This window comes from Myotis lucifugus, unplaced genomic scaffold (genome assembly GCF_000147115.1).
Source record: "Myotis lucifugus unplaced genomic scaffold, Myoluc2.0 scaffold_215, whole genome shotgun sequence".
Taxonomy (NCBI): domain Eukaryota; kingdom Metazoa; phylum Chordata; class Mammalia; order Chiroptera; family Vespertilionidae; genus Myotis; species Myotis lucifugus.
Window position 1 is genome coordinate 2129409 of NW_005871263.1, and position 25085 is coordinate 2154493.

General features: G+C 39.5%; 1 protein-coding gene across 7 annotated transcripts in view; it reads left to right on the plus strand.

Annotated features, from left to right (window-relative positions):
• Window positions 1-1729: 1729 nt before the first annotated feature.
• The window catches only part of STAU1 (staufen double-stranded RNA binding protein 1), a 60801-nt gene continuing 37445 nt past the window's right edge, over window positions 1730-25085 (plus strand). Inside the window, exons 1-4 of one of the 7 annotated variants that reach the window (XM_006097988.3) lie at window positions 1730-1934; window positions 13523-13593; window positions 20362-20650; window positions 22270-22394. In XM_006097988.3, coding sequence (XP_006098050.1) covers window positions 20446-20650; window positions 22270-22394 — 330 coding nt within the window. In that variant the 5' untranslated portion in view covers window positions 1730-1934; window positions 13523-13593; window positions 20362-20445. Of the gene's footprint in view, window positions 1935-2153; window positions 2173-13522; window positions 13594-20361; window positions 20651-22266; window positions 22395-25085 lie in introns of those variants that run through there. The other 6 variants (XM_023761721.1, XM_023761723.1, XM_006097992.3 and 3 more) reach the window with 6 other exon arrangements.

Below are 25085 nucleotides of genomic sequence, written 5' to 3' on the forward strand. Positions count from 1 at the left end.
GATTCAGTTTCATTGAATTTACAAAGTCCTGGTCCAGGAGAGGAGTCCTCTGTGGCTAGGGAAAAGTCCCAAAGCATTGTTTGGAGGGACCCCTTCAGCCACAGGACCTCATATTATGAATTTATACAAATTAAACTATATTGCTTTGGAAAGATTGAACAATAGTTGGATTAAGAGAGAAGCAGAGACCAGCATGGCTCAGTGGTCGAGCGTTGACCTATGACTCGGGAGGTCACGTTTTGATTCCTGGTCAGGGCACTTGCCTGGGTTGCTGGCTGGATTCTGGAAAGTGGAATTCCATCAGTGATCCTCTCTCATCATTGATGTTTCTCTCTCTCCCTCTCCCTTCCTCTCTGGAAAAAAAAAATCAAAGAGAGAAAATAAACTTTTTAAAGAGTAGGGAAGCAGGAGGAGGCCTGGGCATCTGCAGTCCTTCAGTTTCCTGGACCTCTCACAATGCTGCATTATTCTTTGTTGTGTGATTCTAGAGGTCCAAGAATCCCCACCCCAAACTGGAGAGCATTATGCTAAGTGAAATAAGCCAGTCAATGAAGGAAAAATACCACATGATCTCACTCATTCATGGATAATAAAGACCATTACAAACTTTTGAACAATAATAGATACAGAGGCAGAGCTGCCTCAAACTGATTGTCAAACTGCAGTGGGAAGGCCAGGGAGGGTTGGGGGGCAGGAGGGAGGGGAGTAAGAGATCAACCGAAGGACTTGTATGCATGCATATAAGCATAACTAATGGACATAAGACACTGGGGGGTAAGGGAGGGCAGGGAATTGTCAAGGGCGGGGGGGGGCTGTGGGGGGGGAAGGACGCATATTTAATACCCTTTGTAATACTTTTAGCAAAAAAAAAAAAAAAAAAAGAATCCCCACCCCAAACCCCAACCTGCCATATAAGATAGCTGCTAAAATACATTTAGTTTATCTAGAATTGGGTGAGAGAAATAGGATCTGGCACTTCTTACCTTTTAACTCACTATAAAAGTTACTGATTTTATTTTTTTTAAAACATTTTATTGATTTTTTTACAGAGAGGGATAGAGAGTCAGAAACATCGATCAGCTGCCTCCTGCACACCTCCTACTGGGGATGTGCCCGCAACCAAGGTACATGCCCTTAGACTGGAATCGAACCTGGGACCTTTCAGTCCACAAGCAAACGCTCTATCCACTGAGCCAAACCAGTCAGGGGCTGATTTTATTTTTATGTTTTACCCCCTACTAGAACGTAAGCTCCATGAGGGCAGGAATTGTTGTCTTTCTCTTTACCACCATACTGTATTGTCAGCTCTTTGCATACAGCAGGCGTTTAATAAACATTTACGGAAGGAGGAATTGAGGGATGGAGGAAAATAAGGAACCGAGGGGGGAGGACTGAGGAAAACCGGAAGAAAGAACATGGTGAGGAAAAAGAAAGGCTCCGCCCTGCTTCTCGAGAGCAGCCCAGACCCATCTCCCAGCCGAACTACAACTCCCAGCAGGTCCCAGCGCCTAGGGCGGGACTAGGCAGCTCAAGCAAGACCAGGTCCGAGCCCGCTAGGCTGCCGGCGTGCCTTGCGAGCGCAGGCGCTGCCGCAGAGCCCGCTGGGATTTGTGGTCCGGACCGCGGGCGGGGGTGGGGCCGAGTGGGAGGAGGGCAGGAGCTGGGGGGCGGGCATAGGCCCCTCCCCCGTCACTTCCTGCCGGGCTGCGGGCGCCGGAGCGGCTCCTCAGCGTTTGCGCCGGCGGTGGCCGCGTCAGATTCGGCTCCCCCTTCCTCTCACCCCCCCGGCCCGGCGGCGCCCGCCTCCTCCGCGGCCACTCCGCCTCTTCCCTCCCGCCGTCCCTTCCTTCTCTCCCTCCTTCCTTCCTTCTTCCCCTCCTCGCCGCCGCCGCCCAGGACCGCCGGTCGGGGGACAAGCTCCAGGCAGCAGCCAGGTGAGGCGGCCGGGGCCTGACGGGGCCCGCGCCGGGGCTGCGCCGCCGAGAGGTGGGCGGCGAGTGGGGGCCTAGGCCTCGGCGGGACCGCGCGCCCCGCCTCCTTCCCGGGGCCTCTCCCAGCCGGCGGGACCTTCCCGGAGAGGAGGATCCTCCGGCGCCCCCCGCGTCGGGGTGCCCGGCGGCCTGGACCCTGGTCGCTGCCAGTTCCTCCGCCCCTTGTTGGGGCCAGAAACAGGTGCCACGCCGCCTCCCCTCCTTCCTCCTCGCGCGCGGAGTGCGGAGGCTCTTCCCGGGCCAGGGGCGCAGGGTCCCCGCGTCAAGCCCCTGAGGGCCGAGCACCTGAGAGAACGCAGCCCGGTGGGGTAGCAGCACCGCTACCGACCCGTAGTCAGGAGCACCGCTCAGGTGTCGGACGCGGGTGTGAGTCCCACCTGTGCCTTTTTAGGCAAATCACTGAAACGCCCGGTGTCTTAGTTGGAACAAGGGGCTAATGAGGTCCCTGCCGCTTCAGGTGGTTAAGGTTCGGTGAACTGGGGCGTATAAAGCGCTTATCCAAGTGCCAGACCCACAGCGTGTCCCAGTAAAGCATCTGCATAATTGATTAGCGTGATATGAAGCCATAACTTAGGGGGCAGCGTGGACAGAAGTTGACCCACCTCCCCGTGTGGGTTTCCTCGGAGGCAGAGATGTTCAGCGTGCCCGCTTGCAGCGCCGATTTATTATTTGGGGCGTTCATATCTGGAAGGAGTGTACGTTTAATTGGGACACCCTGTCAGTAGGCAGTCTGTAAAAGGTGCTGTTATTTCCACCTCCTCAGCCGAGCCAACTGCAAGATTTTCACCAGCTCCCTGTTTTCCTGCCGTCATCAGGCTTCTTGTTGTCATTCCGTTCCTGGGAAAGTTGCTGGCAGAAGCTTTCCTTGAGTTCGGCAAACGTTTTTGGAGCTCTTGCTGTGTTGCAGGCTCTGGAGGGGGTGGGGCGGGGGGGGCGGTGTACGAAGCTGGAAAATGCCCTTTCTTGCGCTATTATCTCTAACTTCTAACTTTTTTTTTTTTTCGCTGCAGCTGTGCTTTTTATTCCCTCGTCCCTGTTGGCCGACTTTCCTTTTAAGCCCTTGCCCCACCTCCGTGTCGCAGTATTGCTTATGTGGAAGTTTTCTTCTGTTCCGGGGAAGATGTGTGCTTCAGTCTGTTCTGCCCCTGTTCTTTGGCTGTGGGGACATTTTTAAGGTCACTCTTGCGTTCTGCTTGTAGCTTTAATTGTTTAGACGGTGATGGGAATAGAGTTAAACCAGACTTTTTGGTTGATTTTTGGGCTCTCAAGAATCGGTGTGCTCGCCCAATGTAAATTACATTGCTGCTTGTTGAAGTAAAAACTAAAAATACGGTTGGATTGTACAGGGAGCAGTTTCAGTCATCCTGGTGACAGGTGGGATTTATAAAACAGCAACTCTAAGAAATGCCGAGTTTCTCTTAATTCTGTGCTTAGTTGTTTAGGTGTACCTTTCATTAAGGAAATGCAACTCATGGAGGTTCACATTTACAAAAGACTGAGACCTGTGTGTTTGTTCTAGTCAGTGATCCTCCTGTACATTGGATTATTTTAGGTAGATTTCCTTACTGAACTTAAAACTTTTAATTTACACCCATCTCTCAGTAACACACGATGCAAAGTGGCCTCTCTGTTTTTGACTTTTTCTTAGAATTTTCTGACATAATCTTACCATCATCTCTAGTTTAAAATCTTTGTTTGGATAACTCTTTAAAAACACCCAGATAACTATACAAGCAAAAGAAGACATAGCAATGTCTTCTGCCATATCACAAATTGTAGTGTTTGGGAAATGTTTTAATATTGCAGTAGGTAACCTAATTTAAAAAAAAAACAACCTTTTTATTATGGAAAACATAACAAAACTCAAGTAGTATAGTGAATCTCCATATATTGGTCACCTAGCTTTGACAGTTAAATTATAGCCCATCCAATCTTGTTTCGTATAGTACACCCTCCCCCAAACTAGGTTATTTTGAAATAAATCCTAAACATAATTTTACCAGATTGCCCCAGACTCTTAATCTGCCACAAAATTGACTTTTAGTAGAATCACAGTTCTTATTTTGTTTATTGGGCTTCTCTTCTTTATACATGATTACTTTACAGCAGGGAAAAAAAATTAGCAACCAAATTAGCTCTTGATTCAGTGCTTACCTCCTCCCTTCAAAGTTATATCCAAAATACTTCTTTGCTTCTTTGTGTACAAAAGCAACAATTCTTGAGCTATTATTAATGATTGTAATTGAAAAGTAATCAGAAATACAGATATCCCTAATCCTGTTTTGGTGGAGAGACCTACCTGTTAAATCACTTTTAATGGAGAATAGCTTTGTGTCAAAGTTAAACAACAGTTAATTCATAATAACTTTCAAAGTTTCTTTACAGTTTTTATGTAAATATGCTGCTATTACCTTAGGTTAAGAATTAAGCAAAGGATATTTGATTTAAAAACTGTTGTAGAATTATTTTCCAAAGACCCCACCTTCCCATCTGCTGTATTTATAAGCAAATTTAGTAAGTATGAATTCATAGCATAGATATTCATGTTTTTCTTTCTTGCTTAAAGGAAGGCTCTCCTAGAATGAAAGTTGACAGGAATATTGTTTGTCATTATTACTTAGTTTTCACATTTCTGGTCATGAACAGTTTCCAGCTTTTAGACCTATAGCATTGTTATTTCAGTTATGTAGGTTTATTTTTGAACTTGATCAGGTATGGCAAAAATGTATGTTGTGTTTCAGATATTACAACCTGAGAGATGGGGAGGGACATACATACCTCTTAAAATTAACTTAGGGGGAAAATCTAATTTGGTGTCTAAGAAAGGACACAAAATGTACTTTATTTTAAAAAATGCTTAGGCCCTAGCCAGTTTGGCTCAGTGGATAGGGCGTTGACCTGCAGACTGAAGGGTCCTGTGTTCGATTCCAGTCAAAGGCACATGCCCGGGTTGTAGGCTCCATTCCCATAGGGACTGCAGAGGCAGCTGATGGATGACTCTCATCATTGATATTTCTATCTTTTTCTCCCTCTCCCTTCCTCTCTGAAATCAATAAACATATATTTAAAAAATTTAAAAAAATGCTTAGTACTTCCTAGTTGGCTTAAAGTAAAACTTTTATGTTTTTGGAATTCTTATCATAAATACTGTGCAGTTTATTCAGTCTATCATTGTTCTCTTTTAAAATTAAGCCAGAAAGCTCATTTATATGCAGATTATCTTAAGTTTAAAAATGAGCATGACTCAGAATTCCCTCCCCTCCTCCAATTCTGAAGTCCAACCATTAACATTATTCTGGGTGTAATCATTAAACCTGGGAATATCCTGTGCTGCTTCATCCAGAGTCTCTCCCCCATAAAACAGTGAAGTATTTAACCTAGAGGTACAGAGTGGGTCTCACCTTACAGGGCAACTTTCTCTGATGCCCTTTTACTGGATGGAGTGAGAGTGAAACTTACTGGTATAAATAAAGATGAAACTTTCATGAAAAAGGTATCTTTTTGTGAGATGTCATAGGGCCTTGTTTTTATTAGCCTCCAAACTGGATCATATTTCACATGCAGCTTAGTGACACAGAATTGCTCAATTTGGGGAAATGTAAACTCCTCCCCTCAAATGAGAGCTTTTGGCCTTGCTCTCCTTTTGGATTTTGGAGCCTTCAGAAGTTTTTAGAGAATTTTATGACAGATTTTGTTCTCCACTAGACCTGTGACAGGTTATTTTAAATTAACTTGTGGTGGTGGAGACCTTTGTGGTTAATATGCTTCTGGTACAATTTTCTACTTGAACTTTTCCTTAAGTAAAACTTTATCAAAATTAAGACTATATAGCATTTATGCTATCCTAAAAAATATAATTTACAAGTTAGAGATTGAACTACGAGAAGACATTGCTATGTTTATTTTTACTGAATATTTCATTATGAAAAATTACAAATATATAACAAAGTTTAAAGAATTTTAATGTCACCTCTTATATCTATCACTTACTCTGTGCCATTAACATTTTACTACCCTTGCTTTATCACCTCTCTTCTACTTGTCCTTCTCTTTTAAATGTTTATTTTTATTGATTTCAGAGAGAGGAAGGGAGCAGGAGAGAGAGAGAGAAATATCAGTGATGAGAGAGAATCATTGACCTGCCTACTGCATACCCTCCCATGGGGGTCCAGCCCACAACCCAGAATCAAACTGTGACCTCTTGGTTCCTGGGTCAATGCTCAACCATTGAGCATAATGGCTGGGTCAGAACTCTGCCTTTTTTCTTTTTTTAAAAAAATATACTTTTATTTATTTCAGAGAAGAAGTGGTGGAGAGAGAGAGAAACATCAATGATGAGAGAAAATCACTGATTGGCTGCCTCCTGTACATCCCCTACTGGGGACCTAGCCTGCACCCAGGCATGTGCCCTTGACCAGAATTGAACCCAGGACCCTTCAGTCAACTCGCTATCTGCTGAGCTAAACCAGCTAGGGCCAGAACTCTTTGCTTTTTAAAGGAAATTGTCTAATGCACCAAGATGTGCTTATCGATAAATTAAGTATTAAAAGCTTGAATAATGTTGACGAAATCCTATGTTTTTACTTACTATGGATAGGATTATAATATATAGCTGTGATTATTTTATTCATTTATTTATTTTTTAGCTGTGTTGATTTTAAATACCACCAGGTGCACAGTTTGCATATCTGTTTTGCTCACAACTTAATGTTCTGAACTAAAAAACCTTACCAAAGAACATAATTATTTTTAAAATAACAAAATTGTGAAATTATTGTAAATAGCTTAATTTATTTTAAAAATATCTACGTTCCCATCCTAGTGAATAAGTTTGATGTAAAAGTGATTTATGTCACCAGGAAAGTGGAGGTAGAAGCAAATTATATGCAGACTTCATTGTTTCCCAGAATTACACACATTCATTTATTTGTTAAAAAAGTATATTCAGTGTGCTCCCTCAAAATATATTTAGTGAAAGCAAGAGTAGGGAAATATATCCAAGAAAGTATTTGCTTTCAATTAAAAGTTAGTTTTTTAAATATTACATCTATGGCTCACCTGCTTCTGTTTAATATGGAATCTGATTTGGGAGAGAAGTGTGACGATGGCTTTGTGAGTTTATAACAGTAATGGAAGCAAAACAGGCCATTTTATTATGATACAGAGGTCATAATTGTCCTAGATGTTTGTTTTTGTCATGTCTACGAGAGGAAAAACTAAGAAAATCTATTTAAGCGCCCTAGGATCTTTTCTCCAAATCAGATTGTCTCTCTCTTTGTTGTAGCTTTTAGTACTGGTTGCCCAGTGAGTAGGTTGATTTTAGTTAACATGTTTTCTCTTTCCATTTATTGTGTAATTTTATAAGTGGTATGTACCTATAAGTTTATATTTATAGATGTTTATGTGACTGAGCACAGGATTAGTGAATTTGCTGGATAATAATATTTGTTGTTCTTTCTTACCATGCGCCAGGTTAAAATTATCGGGTGAAGGTTATTTGATGCAGGAAAGGAATCTGAAAGGTCAGATTGAATTTATCTAATAATATAAAAGCTGCTGTTTATCCAGCTCTTACTTTGTGCCAAGAGTTGAAGTTGTATGTTGTGTGAGAGACACATCGATTGGTTGCCTCCCTCATGCACCCCAAAGTGGGTTGGGTAGGGAACCAGCAACTGAGGTATGTGCCCTTGACTGGCAATCAGGGAATCGAACCTGAGACTCTTCAGTGTGCAGGCTGATGCTAGACATTGCGCAGCACTGGCCAGGGCTACAGTTTATTTTTGTTTGTTGTGATAGGTTGCTGCAGTCAAATTAAACTAAAATTTTTAAGCTGATTCAAAGGTTTGGGGAGTACTTAGTAAATGGGGTGGAGGATGTTTCGGTAACCTTTTGTGTTGAAGGAGGCTTTACTCTAAATTATTGCTATAATCCTTCATGAAGCTTGTTAAAAAATGATTTATTAACTATATACACCAGGTTGTTGCTAAGAACATTAGTGTTTTTTAAAATACATATTTTTATTGATTTCAGAGAGGAAGGGAGAGGGAGAGAGAGAAATGCCAGTGATGAGAGAGAGTCATCTATTGCTTGCCTCCTGCACACCCCACATTGGGGATTGAGCCTGCAACCTGGGCATGTGCCCTTGACTGGAACCGAACCTGGGACCCTTCAGTCTGCAGGCTGATACTTTATCCACAGAGCCAAACCAGCTAGGGCAGAAAATTAATTTCTTTAGAATTATAGTATTCTGCTTAATTGGAAGTGAGTTAAATAAGCTTCTAGTTAACTTTACAGGGTTAGGTGGTTGTTGCTCTTTTTGCTTCCCAGCCATTTCTGACATCCATTTCCTGTTTGATGGTATTGGGAATACTTACTGTAATGTTCTGTTTGGTGTGGAACTGCATCCTGAACAATTTCTCTGAATCAGTGATCTTCTGAATAAGAAGCCTCTTTGGTTGTCCACCCAGGTAGTATGGCTAGCCTTAAAAGGCTAGATCAATGAAATTAAATCTGCTTTTGGATTGGGGTTTTAGTGAGAGATGGTATATGAGTTTCCATTCTGTGTTTAACCTTAACTCAGGCAACTGTGTCATTATATGTCTATAATGACATATGAGTGTCTCCAGTTAATCATGAAAAGGTGTTGGAAATATGTTTATTTTGGGGATGAATTGAGCAGATAACTTAAATTGTTACAGTAATGGCTCCCCTCAGGCATGAGCTTTATGATCTAACTAGAGGCCTGGTGCAGGAAATTTGTTCATGGGGGGCGTGTGTCCCTCAGCCCAGCCTGCACCCTCTCCAATCTGGGACATCCCTCTCACAATACAGGACTGCTGGCTCCCAACCACTCACCTGCCTGCCTGATTGCCTCTAATCGCTTCTGCCTGCCAGCCTGATCAACGCCTAACTGCTCCCCTGCCGGCCCAATTACCCCTAACTGCCCTCCCCTGCAAGCTTGGTCACCTCCAACTGCCCTCCCCTGCAGGCCTGGTCACCTCCAACTGCCCTCCCCTGCAGGCCAGGTCACCCCTAACTGCCCTCCCCTGCAGGCCTGATTGCCCCCAACTGCCCTCCCTGCCGGCCCGGTCACCCCAACTGCCCTCCCTTGCCGTCCTGGTCGCCCCCAACTGCCCTCCCCTGCAGGCCTGGTTCCTCCCAACTGCCCTCCCCTGCTGGCCTGATCGCTCACAACTGCCCTCCCCTGCCAGCCATCTTGTGGCAGCCATCTTATGTCCACATGTGTGCGGCCATCTTGTGTGTTGGAGTGATGGTCAATTTGCATATTACCTCTTTATTAGATAGGATTAGATTTTGTCTGATTCTCATGTTTTTGCTTTTTTATTTTTTATTAATCCTCAGCCGAGGATATTTTTTCATTGATTTTTAGAGAGAGTGGAAGGAAGAGGGAGAGACAGAGAGAAACATCGATGTGAGAGAGATACATCAATTGGTTGTCTCCTGCATACACCCCGACCGGGGCCGGAGAACCTGTAACCAAGGTACGTGCCCTTGACCGGAATCGAACGTGGGACCCTTCATTCCGCAGGCTGATGCTCTGTCCACTGAGCCAAACACATTTTTGCTTCTTTGAAGTTCATGCTTTAGATAGATTAAAATTAACTGAGGCATGGATTTTCTACCTTTGTAGATTCCTCCCTGATAGAAATAGGGCCATTGTCTGCTGGTGCCATTGTGATTTTGTACAAAATACTAGGCAGTCCTTTCCTCTGTCAGAAAGAAGATAATTTACATGTAATAATAAGTCTGATTATGCTTGGATGCTTATGTTCTTTGTTGCACAATTTAACCAACCTGCTCATTAAGGCTCCATGACCCTTTACCTAGATGACAGTCAAATATACTTAAGTCAATAAGTTTTATTCTGGTTTGTGAAAGAGTGAACCTTTACAGTTTGGAACATTTAGACTAGCTACTAATTTCCCTTTTAACTGAGAATTTATCAATATAAGCACCAAACATGAAAAAAAGAATAAAGTAAAAAATATTCTTTTTGGAAGGATGAAGTTCTTTTAAGTTTGCTACATTTTTTTCTTTCTTAGCGTGCTTTGAATGTGATTAATTATCATTTTATGTATTATTTACTGTATACCCTAAAAAGTGATGTTTAACAGCTAACTTTGGTATGACATGTCAGTTTATAAGCATTTTATTTACATTACGAGTCATTCACTCAAGATTCATATGACTATTGTTTTATTAATCATGAAATTGGTGGGGGTAATATCATTTAAATCATTAAAAGGTTGAGGCCTACAAGAGTAACTTGGTCAGGATTATTCATCTGAGCGCCAGAGTTTGGGACCCAAAACCTCAGACCCCCAATCAAGAGCTTTATCCACCATACCCAGGCAACCATGTGCTAGCTGGTTTGCCCTTATCCTAAATCAGCATTTTGTAGCCAAGAGATTTTTTACGTTCTCTTGTGTCTTCTTTAGTTATGAGGTGATGTGTATTATAAATGATTTGTTACTGCTAATTAAAATGCCACTGTGAATTATTTATTTAAATTTGTGTTGGGTTCAAGGTTATTCCTATACAAATGTGAAGTTCACAAAGACAGAGACTATATCTTATTTGTGTGCTCCTCTCTCGTCAATGTCTAGAATAGTGCCTACAAATAGTAGGTGTTCAATAATTACTTATTGAATGAATAAAGCAATGAAATTTTTAAATTAAATACATTTTAGTTGATTTCAGAGAGGAAGGGAGATGGAGAAAGAGATAGAAACATGAATGATGAAAGAGAATCATTGATTGGCTGCCTCCTGCACGTCCCCTACTGGGGTCGAGCCCACAACCCAGGCATTTGCCCTTGACCAGAATCGAACCCAGGACCCTTCAGTCCAAAGGCCGACACTATCCACTGAGCCAAACCGGCTAGGGCTAAAGCAATTAATTTAATTCATGCGCTTGGATTCTAGTATGTTTCTTGAGTGGGAAAGAAAGGGAATTGTGTTTAACCCACAGTCTTTCTTCTCTGCTGCTGTTTGGAGTAAGTGCTGTATGCATATATTGGTAATAAGCATGATGGTTTTGGATTATCATTTGAAAATGGTTGGAGGATTTAAAAAAATGTTTACTTATGGAAGTGTGAATGTGTATATGAATGTCAGCCATCACTTGTGTTGTGTAACGATGTTTGGAATCCAAATGGTTGCAGACTGTTATATGTCTCCTCTCTCCTCCTTTTTACTTTGCTTTGCGTGGTTGGCGGTTGTTTCTTACTATTTTCCTTATGTCTGACTTTAGCAGCTCCTTTTTTCTCAGTCTAATTATTTAACTTCTGTTTTGGGCTAGAAACCTAGATAACCAAATCTACCATAATTGTTCATTATAGATGGGTTTGAATGGAGGAAAGCCCCATTGGTAAAAGGCATGGACTCAATTAGGTGAGTCTTAGACATCTGTTTGGGCTGCTCAGAGGCCTTTTCCACTTTTCTTTTCTTTTTTTAAAATATATTTTATTGATTTTTACAGAGAGGAAGGGAGAGGGATAGAGAGTTAGAAACATCGATGAGAGAGAAACATCGATCAGCTGCCTCCTGCACACTCCGCACTGGGGATGTGCCCGCAACCAAGGTACATGCCCTTGACCGGAATCGAACCTGGGATCCTTGAGTCTGCAGGCCGACGCTCTATCCGCTGAGCCAAACCGGTTAGGGCCCTTTTCCACTTTTCATTCATGTTAGTTTTTGATTGGGTGAGATTATGGAACAAATGGTTCTAGATTGGAAAGTTGTTATTATAGTATACTACAAAAAGAAGAGCTTGAGCTGTTAAAATATTGTAGAGCTAATCAAGAGCACTTGATTTTATTTCTAAAATCATTTGGACAGTAAACAGCTATTTTTTGTTTATTAAGTTACAGTAGCAGTGAGAAATTGAAATGAGCAAAATTATGTTCTAAAAATGCAAAAAGCACGATACAACAAGAGGATATAACCCTGATAAACATATATGCACCCAAATACATAAAAAAAACTCCTGGAAGATAGCAAGGGAGAGATTGACAACAATACAATTATAGTAGGGGACTTTAATACACCACTGACATCACTGGATAAATCCTCTAGACAAAAAATCAGCAAAGAAACAGCAATCCTAAATGATTCACTAGATCAGATGGACTTAATAGACATCTTCAGAACATTTCACCCCAAAGCCGCAGAATATATGTTCTTCTCAAGTGCACATGGGACATTCTCAAAAATAGACCACATATTGGGTCACAAGCAAAGTCTCCCCAAATTCAAGAAGATTGAAATCATACCAAGCATCTTCTCAGACCACAATGGCATAATATTAGAAATAAACTACAATAAAAACAATCCAAAACACTCAAACACTTGGAAGCTGAATAGCATGTTATTAAATATTGATTGGGTTACCAATGAGATCAAAGAAGAAATTAAAAACATCCTGGAAACTAATGACAATGAAAACACAACAATCCAAAACCTATGGGACACAATGAAAGCAGTCCTGAGAGGGAAGTTTGTAGCTCTACAGGCCTACCTCAAAAAACAAGAAAAAATGGTAGTAAATCATCTAACTCTACATCTGAAAGAACTAGAAAGAGAGCAACAAGAAAAACCCAGAGTGAGCAGAAGGAAGGAGATAATAAAGATCAGAGCAGAAATAAATGACATAAAAATGCAAAAAGCATCTCAAAGTGAGAAATTCTGTTTGCTACCGACTCCTGCCATTTAAAAGGTGGGAAAACTCTAGATAAAGCAGACCTGAGAGTATGAGAATTAAACTCTTATGTCACTTAAAATCCTAAGGAAGGATTATGATTTGGATTTATTAGATATAATGTGCTTTTTTGTATTTTGCAATTTAAACTAAGAGTATTTATGTGTAAGATACCATTTTGTAAAATTTCCTATCTAAATTGTATTTGCACACCAAGCACATGGTAAGGGCATTTATAAATAAAATACTAGTAGTTAGGCAGTTTAAAAATCAGGCTTGTATGATTAGGCAATAGATGATGTCCAGTTCCTTCTTTAAAAAAGTAAATCTTAGTTATTCACAGCTCTCTTATCAGAAAGTAATTGAGACCAAAAAGGAAATTTCTACTGTATCCTATGTTCATGTTTATGCAGTTGTGCCTTTTGTAGACTCTAGAGCAGGGGTGGGCAAACTTTTTGACTCGAGGGCCACAATGGGTTCTTAAACTGGACCGGAGGGCCGGAACAAAAGCATGGATGGAGTGTTTGTGTGAACTAATATAAATTCAAAGTAAACATCATTACATAAAAGGGTATGGTCTTTTTTTTTTTTTTTTTTTTTTTTTTTTAGTTTTATTCATTTCAAACGGGCCGGATCCGGCCCGCGGGCCGTAGTTTGCCCACGGCTGCTCTAGAGTGTGCCAATCCAGGACATCATGTTTTCAGAAACTTCCCTACTTGGAAGTTTTAGATTTCCCCAAAACTTTAGCCATTTATATATATTCATTTTCAGAAAAAGATATCCTCTGTAAATTATTATTTCTTATTTTCCAGGGGTTTTCTAACCACATAACCTCTCAGACCTGAACCACAACAACATTGTTCCTGGAGCACCTCTTTTTAAGGTACACATAATTTGGCTCTATAATTTCAGGCCTGTTCATAATTCATAATATTTTTAAAATTTTCAGTGACTAATATGGAAAATGACATTTACTTCTGGCTATAATATTAGAGAAACAGAAGAGATTTTATATAGTTTGAATTTGTTTTTATTCTTGAGATTTTAATTAGAAAGCAATTAAATGCAGGGGAAATTATTGGCAAGATGTAAAACCCGCTAGCTGGCATTGCCATATACTTTAAATGTAGAGATGTAAAAATTGACTACTGAAGTCATTAACATTATTCGTCAAATAAGTGTCTTGTTTATAGAAACTTTTGTAGTTTGCCTTTGATTTCTCAGATTGTTTATGTTAAACTTGTTTTTCAAACCTGTGGAACTAATTCAGCTTTGTTTTCTATCATGAGATAGGGTTAGGATTCAAATTCTGTTTACCACTGGACCAAAAAAGTTTTGTAAGAGTGCTCCTAGGATTTTACAGTCTTTTATCTACAAAATACACTACTTTGTGTTTTTTAGCACTTTCTAAGAATTGAAAGCACATCTTCATATCATATCTCTGAGGTGGCAGTAGTGGACAAATTAATCCAACATCCTTTGGAATGAGGAAATTGAAGCATTAGGAAATTAGAGAACTTGTACAAAGCTCAGTGAATGGATTTACACTCATCATACTGACTTTGTATAATGCCTCCCCCCCCCCCCCCCCAAGAACTGAATAACATCACACCTTCAGGGGTTTAGCTCTCAGATGCTAGGACTGAGGCTTTGTCAAATACTCGATTACAAAGTGATTTGGGGTAACTGAGGCTTTGGGCAGTGACTTGCCAAAAGTTGGATACGTAATTGCTATCTGAATTGGGAGTAAAACTGAAAGCCACAACTCAGTCTGATTTAATTTAAAATTGTTGGTTGCTACTTAGCAGCAAGGCTGGTTTCTTAGAAACTGGGTCTTGGCACTGGTCTGTTTTGCATGAAGATGATGGTAAATGCAGTCATGTTTGTTTCTAGGTAGATGGCACATGGTTACAGACTACAATTTCCCTTTTCTAAAAGGAAAAGCCAGTTAACTATTATGTTGAACCAAGCTCCTTATTTAAGAATATGTCACAAGGTACTTCTTAAAAATCTCTAGCATATTATAGATATTCATTTTGGTTGGTTTAAAACATTTTTCTATGTTTCTATAAGTTTAGATTTTAAAAACACCTCCAGTTTATAAAAATAATGCGTTTGAGTTTAGTTATTTTTAAGAATTTATCTAGGGAAGAGAGGGGAGCTTGATAAGGTTTTAGAGCTAAAAAAGAAAGTAAGATTTGCAGCTTGTTAGGTTGCAGAGGTAATTTGTTTTTCTTTAGTACACAGTATGGTGTGATGGTTGTTCTTGGATGAACATTTAATAATGAATTCTCTTTTAGGAAGTGTTTCTTTAAATGGACCACCCAATGGTTACATTTGTGTGGAAAGAAAATCCTCCCTTGCCCAGTTGGCATTGGGCCAACTGTAAGACAGGGGCCACATTCAGTCACTTGTATTGGATGCAAAGGTCTTGAACAGCCTGGATTATTTCCAGGCATTATTTTTGGCTGATTTTATTGTCTTATAGGTGATTGTGTCTCATCAGGGTTACTTTTCCTGTGTCTTCCTCTTGAGTACCAAGTACATAATGGTCTTTTTTTTTTTTTTCTCTTTCTTTTAAGTAGTTTGGTCATATTTCTTTTAAAGAACCTTTTAGTATTGTGATTTGACATATGGGCCTGCTATTGGACATTATTTGCTTGACGTTGTCTCTTTGGAAATGATTTTTTATGATGGTAGTGATTGTCATGTTTCTATACTTGTGGGTGCCCTGTCTGTAGATGTTTGGATAATTATTGGAGTCAATGAATTGCTGTTTTCCAGGGACAGGGAATGGCAGGTGCTAGTGGGGGGTGGGGGGGGGGGGAAGTTGGGAGTAAGTTTACTTGCAGAAAACATACAAGCACATTACAACTAGAAAGATGTATCAGAAAAACATCTTGGAAATAAAGGTATTTTAGGCATATTTCAAGGTTATTGTAGGAAAAGTGATTTCTTCCTTAACTTTTCCATGTTGTTTACAAAGTTTCTCTGAGAATGGAGCTTCTCAAAAATTAAAGAGAACAGATGAATAGATTTACAGTTGGCTGCTTAAACATCTCTTCTGCAATGATTCTCTCTCATCATTGATGTTTCTATCTCTTTCTCCCTCTCCCTTCCTCTCTGAAATCAGTAAAAATATTTTTAAAAAAAGATCTCTTCTGTATCTTTGAGGAAAACTTTAACAAATTAATTCTTTCTATCACTGGAGAATGTACAATCTGACATATAAGGGTTCACATGTAGCAGATGCTTAATAAATTTCTGTTGAATATTGGATGAATATATCCTAAAGTTGCTATTGATACTCCAAGTGCTTTATCATGGCAAGAAACTGGAGTACTCCTTTGTATCTGTGTTTTCCATACCACACAAGATTTAATAAAGGAGTTCAATGGGGAGATATTTAGTGAAATGTTTGTGGCTATCTTAAAATCTTGTCTAGAATAAGGATGACTTCTTTCTTTTTTCTTTTTTAAACACATCTTGTTTGGAGACATCACTTATTATAATGGCCAATGATGTGTTGATTACACAAAAGTACAGATACTTTATTATAAATTATAAGTTAATCCAGTTAAAAATTAGATATTAAAAACGATGTTGTTCTATATTTGTTAAAGCAGTTATGTCATACTACAATGATTTAACAATGTTAGTTGAGAGTGAATAAGACTAAACCATTATTGTAGATAGTTCTGTAAACTGTTTCTAGAAGGGTCTGCCTTGTGTATTAAATCATTCACATTGTATTCAGTATGGCCTAGTCTTGGTAGATTCACTGCTTAGTGAAGAATATGCATTTTGTGTCTGATCACTTTTTAGCACATCATGTATTATTTTAAAAATGCTATTGTAATGTTTAATGTGCTCCTGTTCCTCTTCCCACAATGCATTAAAAAGTACTTGGCACTTGTAAAATGGAAGCTGCCAGCCAAGGTGAGACTCTATGTTTTTATGAAAAGATTTTTGTATCACCAAGCCAAAGTTAGGACCCAGGAGGGGTTGGGCAGGGGACAGGGCCAAGGAGGAGAGGCTTGGAATTAGGAGTCTTTTCAAAAGACATACCCATAATTCTGTTATATCACCCCTCTTTGTGGTATAGTGCTGATATATGCTTCGTAAATTCTGGATTTAAGAATAAAATAAACGTGTTTTCCTGAGTTGGTGTCTAAAACTCTTCATGTAGGAAAAGACCAAGGCCCTCATCTGTGCTGGAGGCAGGAGGCAGGGAAATAGCATAACACAAGCTTAACAGTCAAAGGTGTTTTCAGTGCTGGGAAAAACTGAGGAGTCTTTGTGTTTCAAACTTTTCAACCTAATTTTACTGTGTGTAAAATACCGATGTTCTACAAGAAAACTCCAACGAAGTATTTTAATCTCTCGAGTCCCTAATCTATATGGTGGAAAACAATTCTTAAAGATAGATTAAAAAGAAAAAACAAGTTTTCAGTTAAGGATTTAATCTTCAGGACAGAGTACTGTTGAGCACTAAGTTCTAAATTTATACAGACGTAATATATCCAGATTCCATGATTCCCCTGAAGGCTGCTATGAGCTATATAAACAGCAGTAGTCAAAAGCTTTATTTGTTCTTTGAATTATGTGGGTAAACAATATATTTTTCCTCATTTATAACTATGATAGCTGCCAGGCTTCTCTTTAGGAGAGGAGCATTTGTTTGGGTAAAATATTAGCATCAGTTTTTTAGAGCCTTTGAGGTGAAAGGGGGATTTTCTTTTTCTGTATTAGAAAATATATAAGCTACTTGTTATATTAGTGTAAGATTTTATTTTGTGGATTAGTATATGTATACTTGAAACAACATCCTTGATCCCTCTACCCACTAGATACCAGTAGGTCCCCACGTCCCCCAGTTGTTACATCCAAATAATGTCTCCAGATACTGTCACATGTACCCCTCTTTAGAACCACTGCTTTAGATTCTCTTTTCAGGCCTGAAGACACATAGAAGTATTAAATTAGTAAATGACTAAAAATTTATTAGCAAATGAGTACTGTTTTTTGGATTTTCGTGTTGGAAGTTAAAAATTTGTAAAGAACACAGCCTTATTAGGAGAGTAAAATTTTTTTTATTACGTTTTGAACTACTTGTTTTCAACCAGTTGTTATAAAGACATAACTTCAGGTGAACTTGAGCTTAACATTTTTGGGACATTTTACTTAAAAGTTTGTTCCCTTTCTCAACTTCTAGAAAATCTATGTATTTTTGTCTGTGATGGAAATGCTGGCAGTGGGCCTGCTGCAGATAGCATTCGCCAAAATAGATCCTTTTGGGCCCCTCCCTTTCTAAATTTAAGTCATTCATTCAAGTCTCAGACTCTCAGGAGTTACCCAGAGCAGAGTTGGAGAGCAGAGTTGGATTGCTCCTTCTGGGGTATGGGTAGACTCTGAAGCAAACACTTGCTTTTGGCTACTTTTAAAAATATATATATATTTATTGATTTCAGAGAGGAAGGGAGAGGGAGAGAGAAGTAGAAACATCTATATATATAAAACCCTAAGCACTGACGTGCACTGACCACCAGGGGGCAGACGTTCAACGCTGGAGCTGCCCCCTGGTGGTCAGTGCGCTCCCACAGCTGGAGCGCTGCAGAAGCCAGGCTCATGCCTGGCGAGCGCAGCTGCAGTGGTGTGAGCCGCTCCTGCCTCGCCCCTCTGGACAGCGTGCAGCAGTCACAGTGGGGCCAGGATGAGCGGGAGTGGTGTCCTGCCTGGGCTTGGGCTCCTCCCGGGCCGCCTGCCACTTTGTGCACTACTACATCCCTCGAGGGATGTGGACTGCCGGTTTCAGTCCGATCCCTGCAGGAGATCTGGCTGAAACCAGCAGTCCAACAACCCCCAAGGGGTCCCGTATTGCGAGAGGTTGCAGGCCAGGCTGAGGGACCCCACTGGTACACAAATCCATGCACCGGGCCTCTAGTCAGTGATAAGAGAGTCTTGGTTGGCTGCTTCCTGCATGTACCCTACTGGGCATGTGCCCTTGACTGGAATAGAACCCAGGACCCTTCAGTCTGCAGGCTGACACTCTATCCACTGAGCCAAACCAGCTATGGCCTTTTGGCTACTTTTTGGCCTGTGACCTGTAGTTGGTGTTCTGATGTGTTGTGAGTATACTATAAATGACCTTTTTTTTTTTTTTGGAGAAAAATGCCCTCAAGACAGTTTAGAAAGAGAGGGAGAGGAAGGAGGTGAATAAGAGAGGGAGGAGGAAGATTGAGAGAGAAATATATTTTGGCAACTGAAGGAAATAAAAACAATGAAACAATGGTTCTGGACTTGTTTCTTGACACTGGCAGCTTGTCTGCTAAGATCATTATCTAGATCCTCAGTGGAACTGCTATTTGGTTCTGATTCCAAAAGTAAACAAGAAATAACTGCAATATTGGGCAATTTTGTTGAATAGGGTACTGTTTATGCCTCTGTGATCCAAAGTCATATTGTAGCTGAGGTTTTGGATTTGGTTTGGTTTGGTTGAGGTTTGCAGTCTTTTTTGCTCTCAGCAAGAGAGAATATGCCAGGAATCCTCAAGTAACTTAATTGTTCTGGTCATTCATCTCTTTCTAGAGGTCTAGCTTTCATTAAAAATCATTTTTGAGACTTTGGGGAAAAAAGTGATGAACAATTACTCTTTAATAAAACTTCTCATTTGTTTGCTGGTTTCTGCTTTCTGTTCTTTGTTGCTACTGGTTATTTTTTTGAGTACTTTTGCCTTCAGTATTTTCAGCTTTTTGAATGGTGGTCATGAAAATGAGCAGAACTGTCCTTATTTTGGACTTGTGGAGAAATCAGTGTATTTAGAAAGAATGCCTTTGAAGTTTAGACGATACAGTCAACAATCTCCTCTGCTTCCCTAGGAGGCTTTACCAGCCACAGCAATAAAATTGCCAGTCTGAAATCTGTTCCTCTCTTCTTCTTCATCTCTATTTTTGCTTTTAGTTGTACAAATCCATAGAATGTTCTCTGCTATTCAGATTTCTCAGGATCAAGCATTGATGTGAGTGCAACAATTTTCTTTGGGGTCTGTAACTGAGACCATCTCAAAACAAAACTCTTAGGAAAACAAATTGATCTTTTATCATCATAAAAAGAAACAGCAGAAGTGAGAAATTCTTCTCTTTCTTCAGTCAACCTAAAGGAAAGCCCTAAAGGTGCCAATCTGAGCACACTGCCCTTAAATGGAAGCATTATTTACATTCACCTATTAATGGTGTTACAACCCAGTTTGCTTTCAGCTTCCTAGAATTTTGAGGCCAGAACTTTTACCATATTCCATATAGTATGGAAAAACCTCTCCATATTTTAACATTTTTATATTTTTAATATAAGTTGTAATTTATAATTCTTAATAGTCACCAATAAATATTATGATACCCTATTGATTTTCTTCATAAAATGAACATGCAGAACATAAGGGTATTGTAAGTAATTTAAAAACACTGAGAAAGTCACAAAACCAGGAACCTTCTTGTATACCAAGGAGAAACAGTTCTAATACATGGACATAGCTACATGCTAAATAGGGCTATTTTCATACTTGAGAAGGTGACACCAGTTGTGACTGAACATTGGCAATTACATATCTCCTCTATAATTTACCTTTTTATTTTCTTTCCCTTACAACTTTTAGGTAGAACTTTAGACTTCATAGCACTGAACTAACCTGCACTGAAAGCTGTTTACCTGCAGTTGTTCACTTTTGTTGAAAGTGACCATGTCTCAAGTTCAAGTGCAAGTTCAGAACCCATCTGCTGCTCTCTCAGGGAGCCAAATACTGAACAAGAACCAGTCTCTTCTCTCACAGCCTTTGATGAGTATTCCTTCTACTACTAGCTCTCTGCCCTCTGAAAATGCAGGTAGACCTATTCAAAACTCTGCTTTACCCTCTGCATCTATTACACCCACCATTGCAGCTGCAGGTAAGCAAGCGTATGAATCCAAGTGTCTTCTGTTTCAAATGTGTTCTCAGCCTGTTTTTTGATCTAAGTAGATTGCAGAGCTAGGGAGCTCTCATATTTACCTTTAAGAAGCAGAAGAAAATATTACTGCCCAAGCTTTTTTATCTCAGATATAAAACACTTGGTTGTGCATTGGGTTGAATGGAGGTCTTGGTTGACAGACCATTTCAAAGTGTAAAAAAAGAGAATTGAAAACTAAACTATAATGTCTAGTCTGTTGTAAAGTGGTGGCTGGCAGAGAGAATTGAACAGTAAATTCCACTTTGGATAGTCATTGTTGTATGGGAAAATTCTGCTTTTAAAATGATTTCCCAGAACTGACAAAGAACTCTTGTAAGCCCCCTTTTTGTATGTCTCTAAGAATTTATCCCAAGCAAGGGGACAGTCAGCTTTACTGGCAAGCAGAAGAGTGCATTGGCATTTGTTAATTTTTATTTTGAATAAGTTTAAGTTGAGATTCCAGAGGTAGTTTAGAAATCCTAGTGAGGACCAATTAGAGATTGAACGAAGAAGCAGAGATTTATTAAAAGAAAATAAGTTTAGAGATACTGAAATTTGATTATTAGGAAACTAAAAATGTGCTCATTGATTAGAAAAGACTTGAAACACCTGACTAAAAAAAACTAAAAACAATATTCTCTCTCTCACTCCCTAAAGTGGCAAAACCAATTAAATGGAGTGTGAGCATGGGTGTCTCCATGCCAGAGTCACCTTGTAACAAGTGCCTTTCTACCCATTACACCTGATAATTTCCTTTGCATTTCATTATTTTATTTCCTTTACTTTGTAAATCTATTCTTAGAGTGTTAGCTTGTCCCACTCTGAGCTGCATGGCTCTAGACTTCGTTGGACTGGCTCACCAGATACCATTCTTGACTTGTCATAATCCTAGAGATTCAGTTTTACCCACATTTGCCATTTGAGTCCGGCTTAAAAGGCAATGGCATCAACTATTTCAGTTCGCTGTGATTTATTGCTTTTTCTTCTAATGTGTCTTATATCTGCATTCTATTGACTTTGTAAAGCTCCTGCCCACTGAGGCCATTTTATTTAACTTAATATAATTTTCAAAAATAGCTAAGATCTGAGGATGGCAGCCTCTGGAGATCAGACTAGGGGACACCCTGGAATGAGAAGTTAAGTGTGTGGAAAATGACAGTTATTGTTTGAGAAATGGTGTTGGCATGTTGCGTGTTGTGAAATAACGACTAGAATACAGCTGGCAGCTGTTGCCGTAACCAGTGTATGTCTGCTCAAAAGACCTCCTTGTTACTCTCTTGGTTAGTTGTAATAGCTGTTCTTCATCTGATTTCAGATCTTGCTTGCCTGCCATGGTTTAGTTATTCCCCTGACTTCTTATTCTCTTTCTTTTGAAGACACCCTCTCCCAGGTGAGCTGGCCTCAACTGGTTCAGAAAAGTTTCCAGCTGTCTTCAGACATGTGCCCCCATTGTGGTTTGCAGTTTTGGATTACTGCCACTCTAAATCCTTAGACCTTCAGTTTGTTTTCCCTCTTTTTCATATCCATAGGAGAGCAGCAGTCTATATACTTGACTTCAATGCTCTTACGTTATTTTTCAGTTCCTTCTAGCATGGCACACCCCAAAGAGAAAACCCCAATGTGTCTTGTGAATGAGTTAGCCCGTTTCAACAAGATTCAGCCTGAGTATAAGCTTTTGCGTGAGCAAGGTCCAGCTCACTGTAAGGTAAATATTGTTCATACTGCTTGTGCATTTATAACCCATCAGGAATGTTTTCTCTCCTTTTTTATGTTGTTGCGAGTGGTGCTGTGATTCAAAATACGTATTTTCAAACTGCTGTGGTTGTCTTAAAGAGATTGAAAAGATACAGATTTTGGCAAGTTGCTTCTTTTTTCATCCTTGTAGAATGGGTCAAATAAAAGATATATTTCTGTTTAGGACATTTTGCTTTTAAAACTCCAATTAGTATATTCTCAACCACCTGCAAATGATTTCCTGTGAGTTTTCCAGGCTCTCGCCCTCCTGGCTACAGCCTACCTCTGGCTTCTTTCCTGCTCGTTTACAAGCATACCTTAGACTGGGCAGGGAGAGGGGTGAGCTGAAAATCAGTTTTGCCACTTATTAGCCATCAAGTAAAAAGTTTGAAGACGAGAGGTAGGAATCGGTCTCAAAGTGAGTATTTTCGAATTGTCTCTGGTGTCAGTTATCCTTGTCATTCCCCTTATCTTAGAGAATGAATAATGACTATAATGTAAATGTTTACTATTTGTTCAGGAATTCAGTTTTTTAAGCTTGTTTAATATTCTTGCTAATGCAGATCTTGGAACTTACATGTTTGCATATCTAGTTTTATCTGTTGCCAGTGTAGTATGAGAGGCTATAGTATGAGAAGTTACAGTATGAGAGAGAAGGAATTTAGCCTTCTGTTTCTGATACTAGTTTTAATGAATTGTCTCTTTAGGTCTCATTTTTGTAGACATGCAAACCTGAAGCCTTAAATAATAACAAGTTTCTCTTTTCATTTGACTAAAAGTAACACCAACCACTATCATAATTAGGAACCATAGCATAGGTTAGGTAAATGGCCTTTGGCGTCAGACAGAATTGGGTTTGAATCCTAGCTTCTTATTAGTTTTGTGACCTTGAGCAAGATACTGCTTTTTTTGAACCTCCGTTTCCTCATCTGTAAAATGGGAATAATAATACCTACCAAATAGGTCTATTGTAAATACTAAATGAGAGAATATGATAAAGAATGAAGCACAATGCCTGGCACTTAGTAAATGCTTGAGAAATGGTAGCTATTATTATTAAACAATTATGCATTTAAGAAAAACAGATTTTCCACTCACATGAAGCTAGTTTTAACATTATTCTAAAGCATATTTTGAAAAGTTACTTTACTTTCAGCAGGCAATTAGTCATTTTCTATAACTGTTCTGTTTCTTCTACAGGATTTTTTTTTGCAGACCTTAACTTTGGGATTCCCTTTATTAACTATTTTGATATTTTTAAAATATGTACTTTCTTACTTGAACTTTAATACTCTAAGTAATTTGGCTGTGTGGTCAATCTGTGTGGTCATTTTTTAAAAACTTACAACTCATTCAAAGAGGAAAAGTTATTCCCTCCTAGGTGACTGTTAGACTATTTAAAAAGTCAGAGGTCTGGTGTACACTTAATTTTATAAAAACTAAGATTCTGACTTGCTACCACCCCTCCACACAGAAGGCAACAGAGTGACAACAGCACTGGATGAGTAAGGTTCTGGAGAAAGGCAAGACTGTTAATGGAATTAACTCTTAATTTTGTTTTTTAGCGTTTCCCCTTCAGTGTCTTTCCATGAAAGAATCACAATCATGACCCAGGGCTTGCACAGCATTGCAGGCTTCTGCTCAGACTTCACAGGCCAGCCAGGGGTTTGTGTTCATGCTGTTGGTGCTTAAATAACTAACCTTGTGAACTGCAGCATAAATACAGGAAGCCCCATGTTTCAAGGGGGAGGAAGGAGTCTTTCATTTTTCCCCTTTAGTGGAAGCTGTGCACGGAGGGAATCCTAAAGTTAAGACCTATGAGAAAAATCAGCTATGAAGGCAAGTCGTCCCCTCCCTTTATGCACCAAACTGAAATGACCTAGACATACTAAAGTCAAAATTTCTCATATAAATTATTTTAAATGAAATAAAGTTATATTCAGTGATAAAATCAGGAGAATAAAGCTCCAAAGTAGTGAGTCTCACTTTGGAGTGCATCAAGATCACTTTGGAACTTATTAAAATTAGACGTGTTCAGTTGTCCCTCGTTATTAATTGGAAATCTCTGAGGGTGTGTATTTTACCAAGCTTCTTAGGTTATTCTTCAGTTGGACACCAAAATTAATGAATCACAGTGCTCTGATGGGTCATCATTTCTGACAGTATTAACTCAATACTGATAGCATTAACATAGCCTAATTTTAAGAGTGGAGTGGAGTTACCTTTATACTTAAAAAAGAGGCCATTTGTTGAGAACGAAATTAGCTGTTTTGGATGCCTCCTTAAAATTGAATTCTGAAACATTTTTTAGCTCTGCTTGCTGTGAATCTGATTTTTCTTCTGAAAGTGGAGGCAGCGTCTGAATAGTGCAATCTTAGGAAAGTGAAAGGCAGCATTTTAGAACCTGGCTGACATTTCCACATTTATTCAAGTTTTGTCCTACTGGGGTTGTGCTTTCAGGCAAGAGTCCACAAACACAATACAACATCAAAACAAATACCTTAATTTATATGAGATGCTGTTATGTATCTAAATCAAGTTTGCTAAATTTCTTCCATGAGAAGTAATTGGAAGACAGTATCTATTTGGATGACTTCCAAATAATGTGTCTAATATATAAGAAAACATTTTACAATGTCTGTATGTACCCCCATCTTTTAAA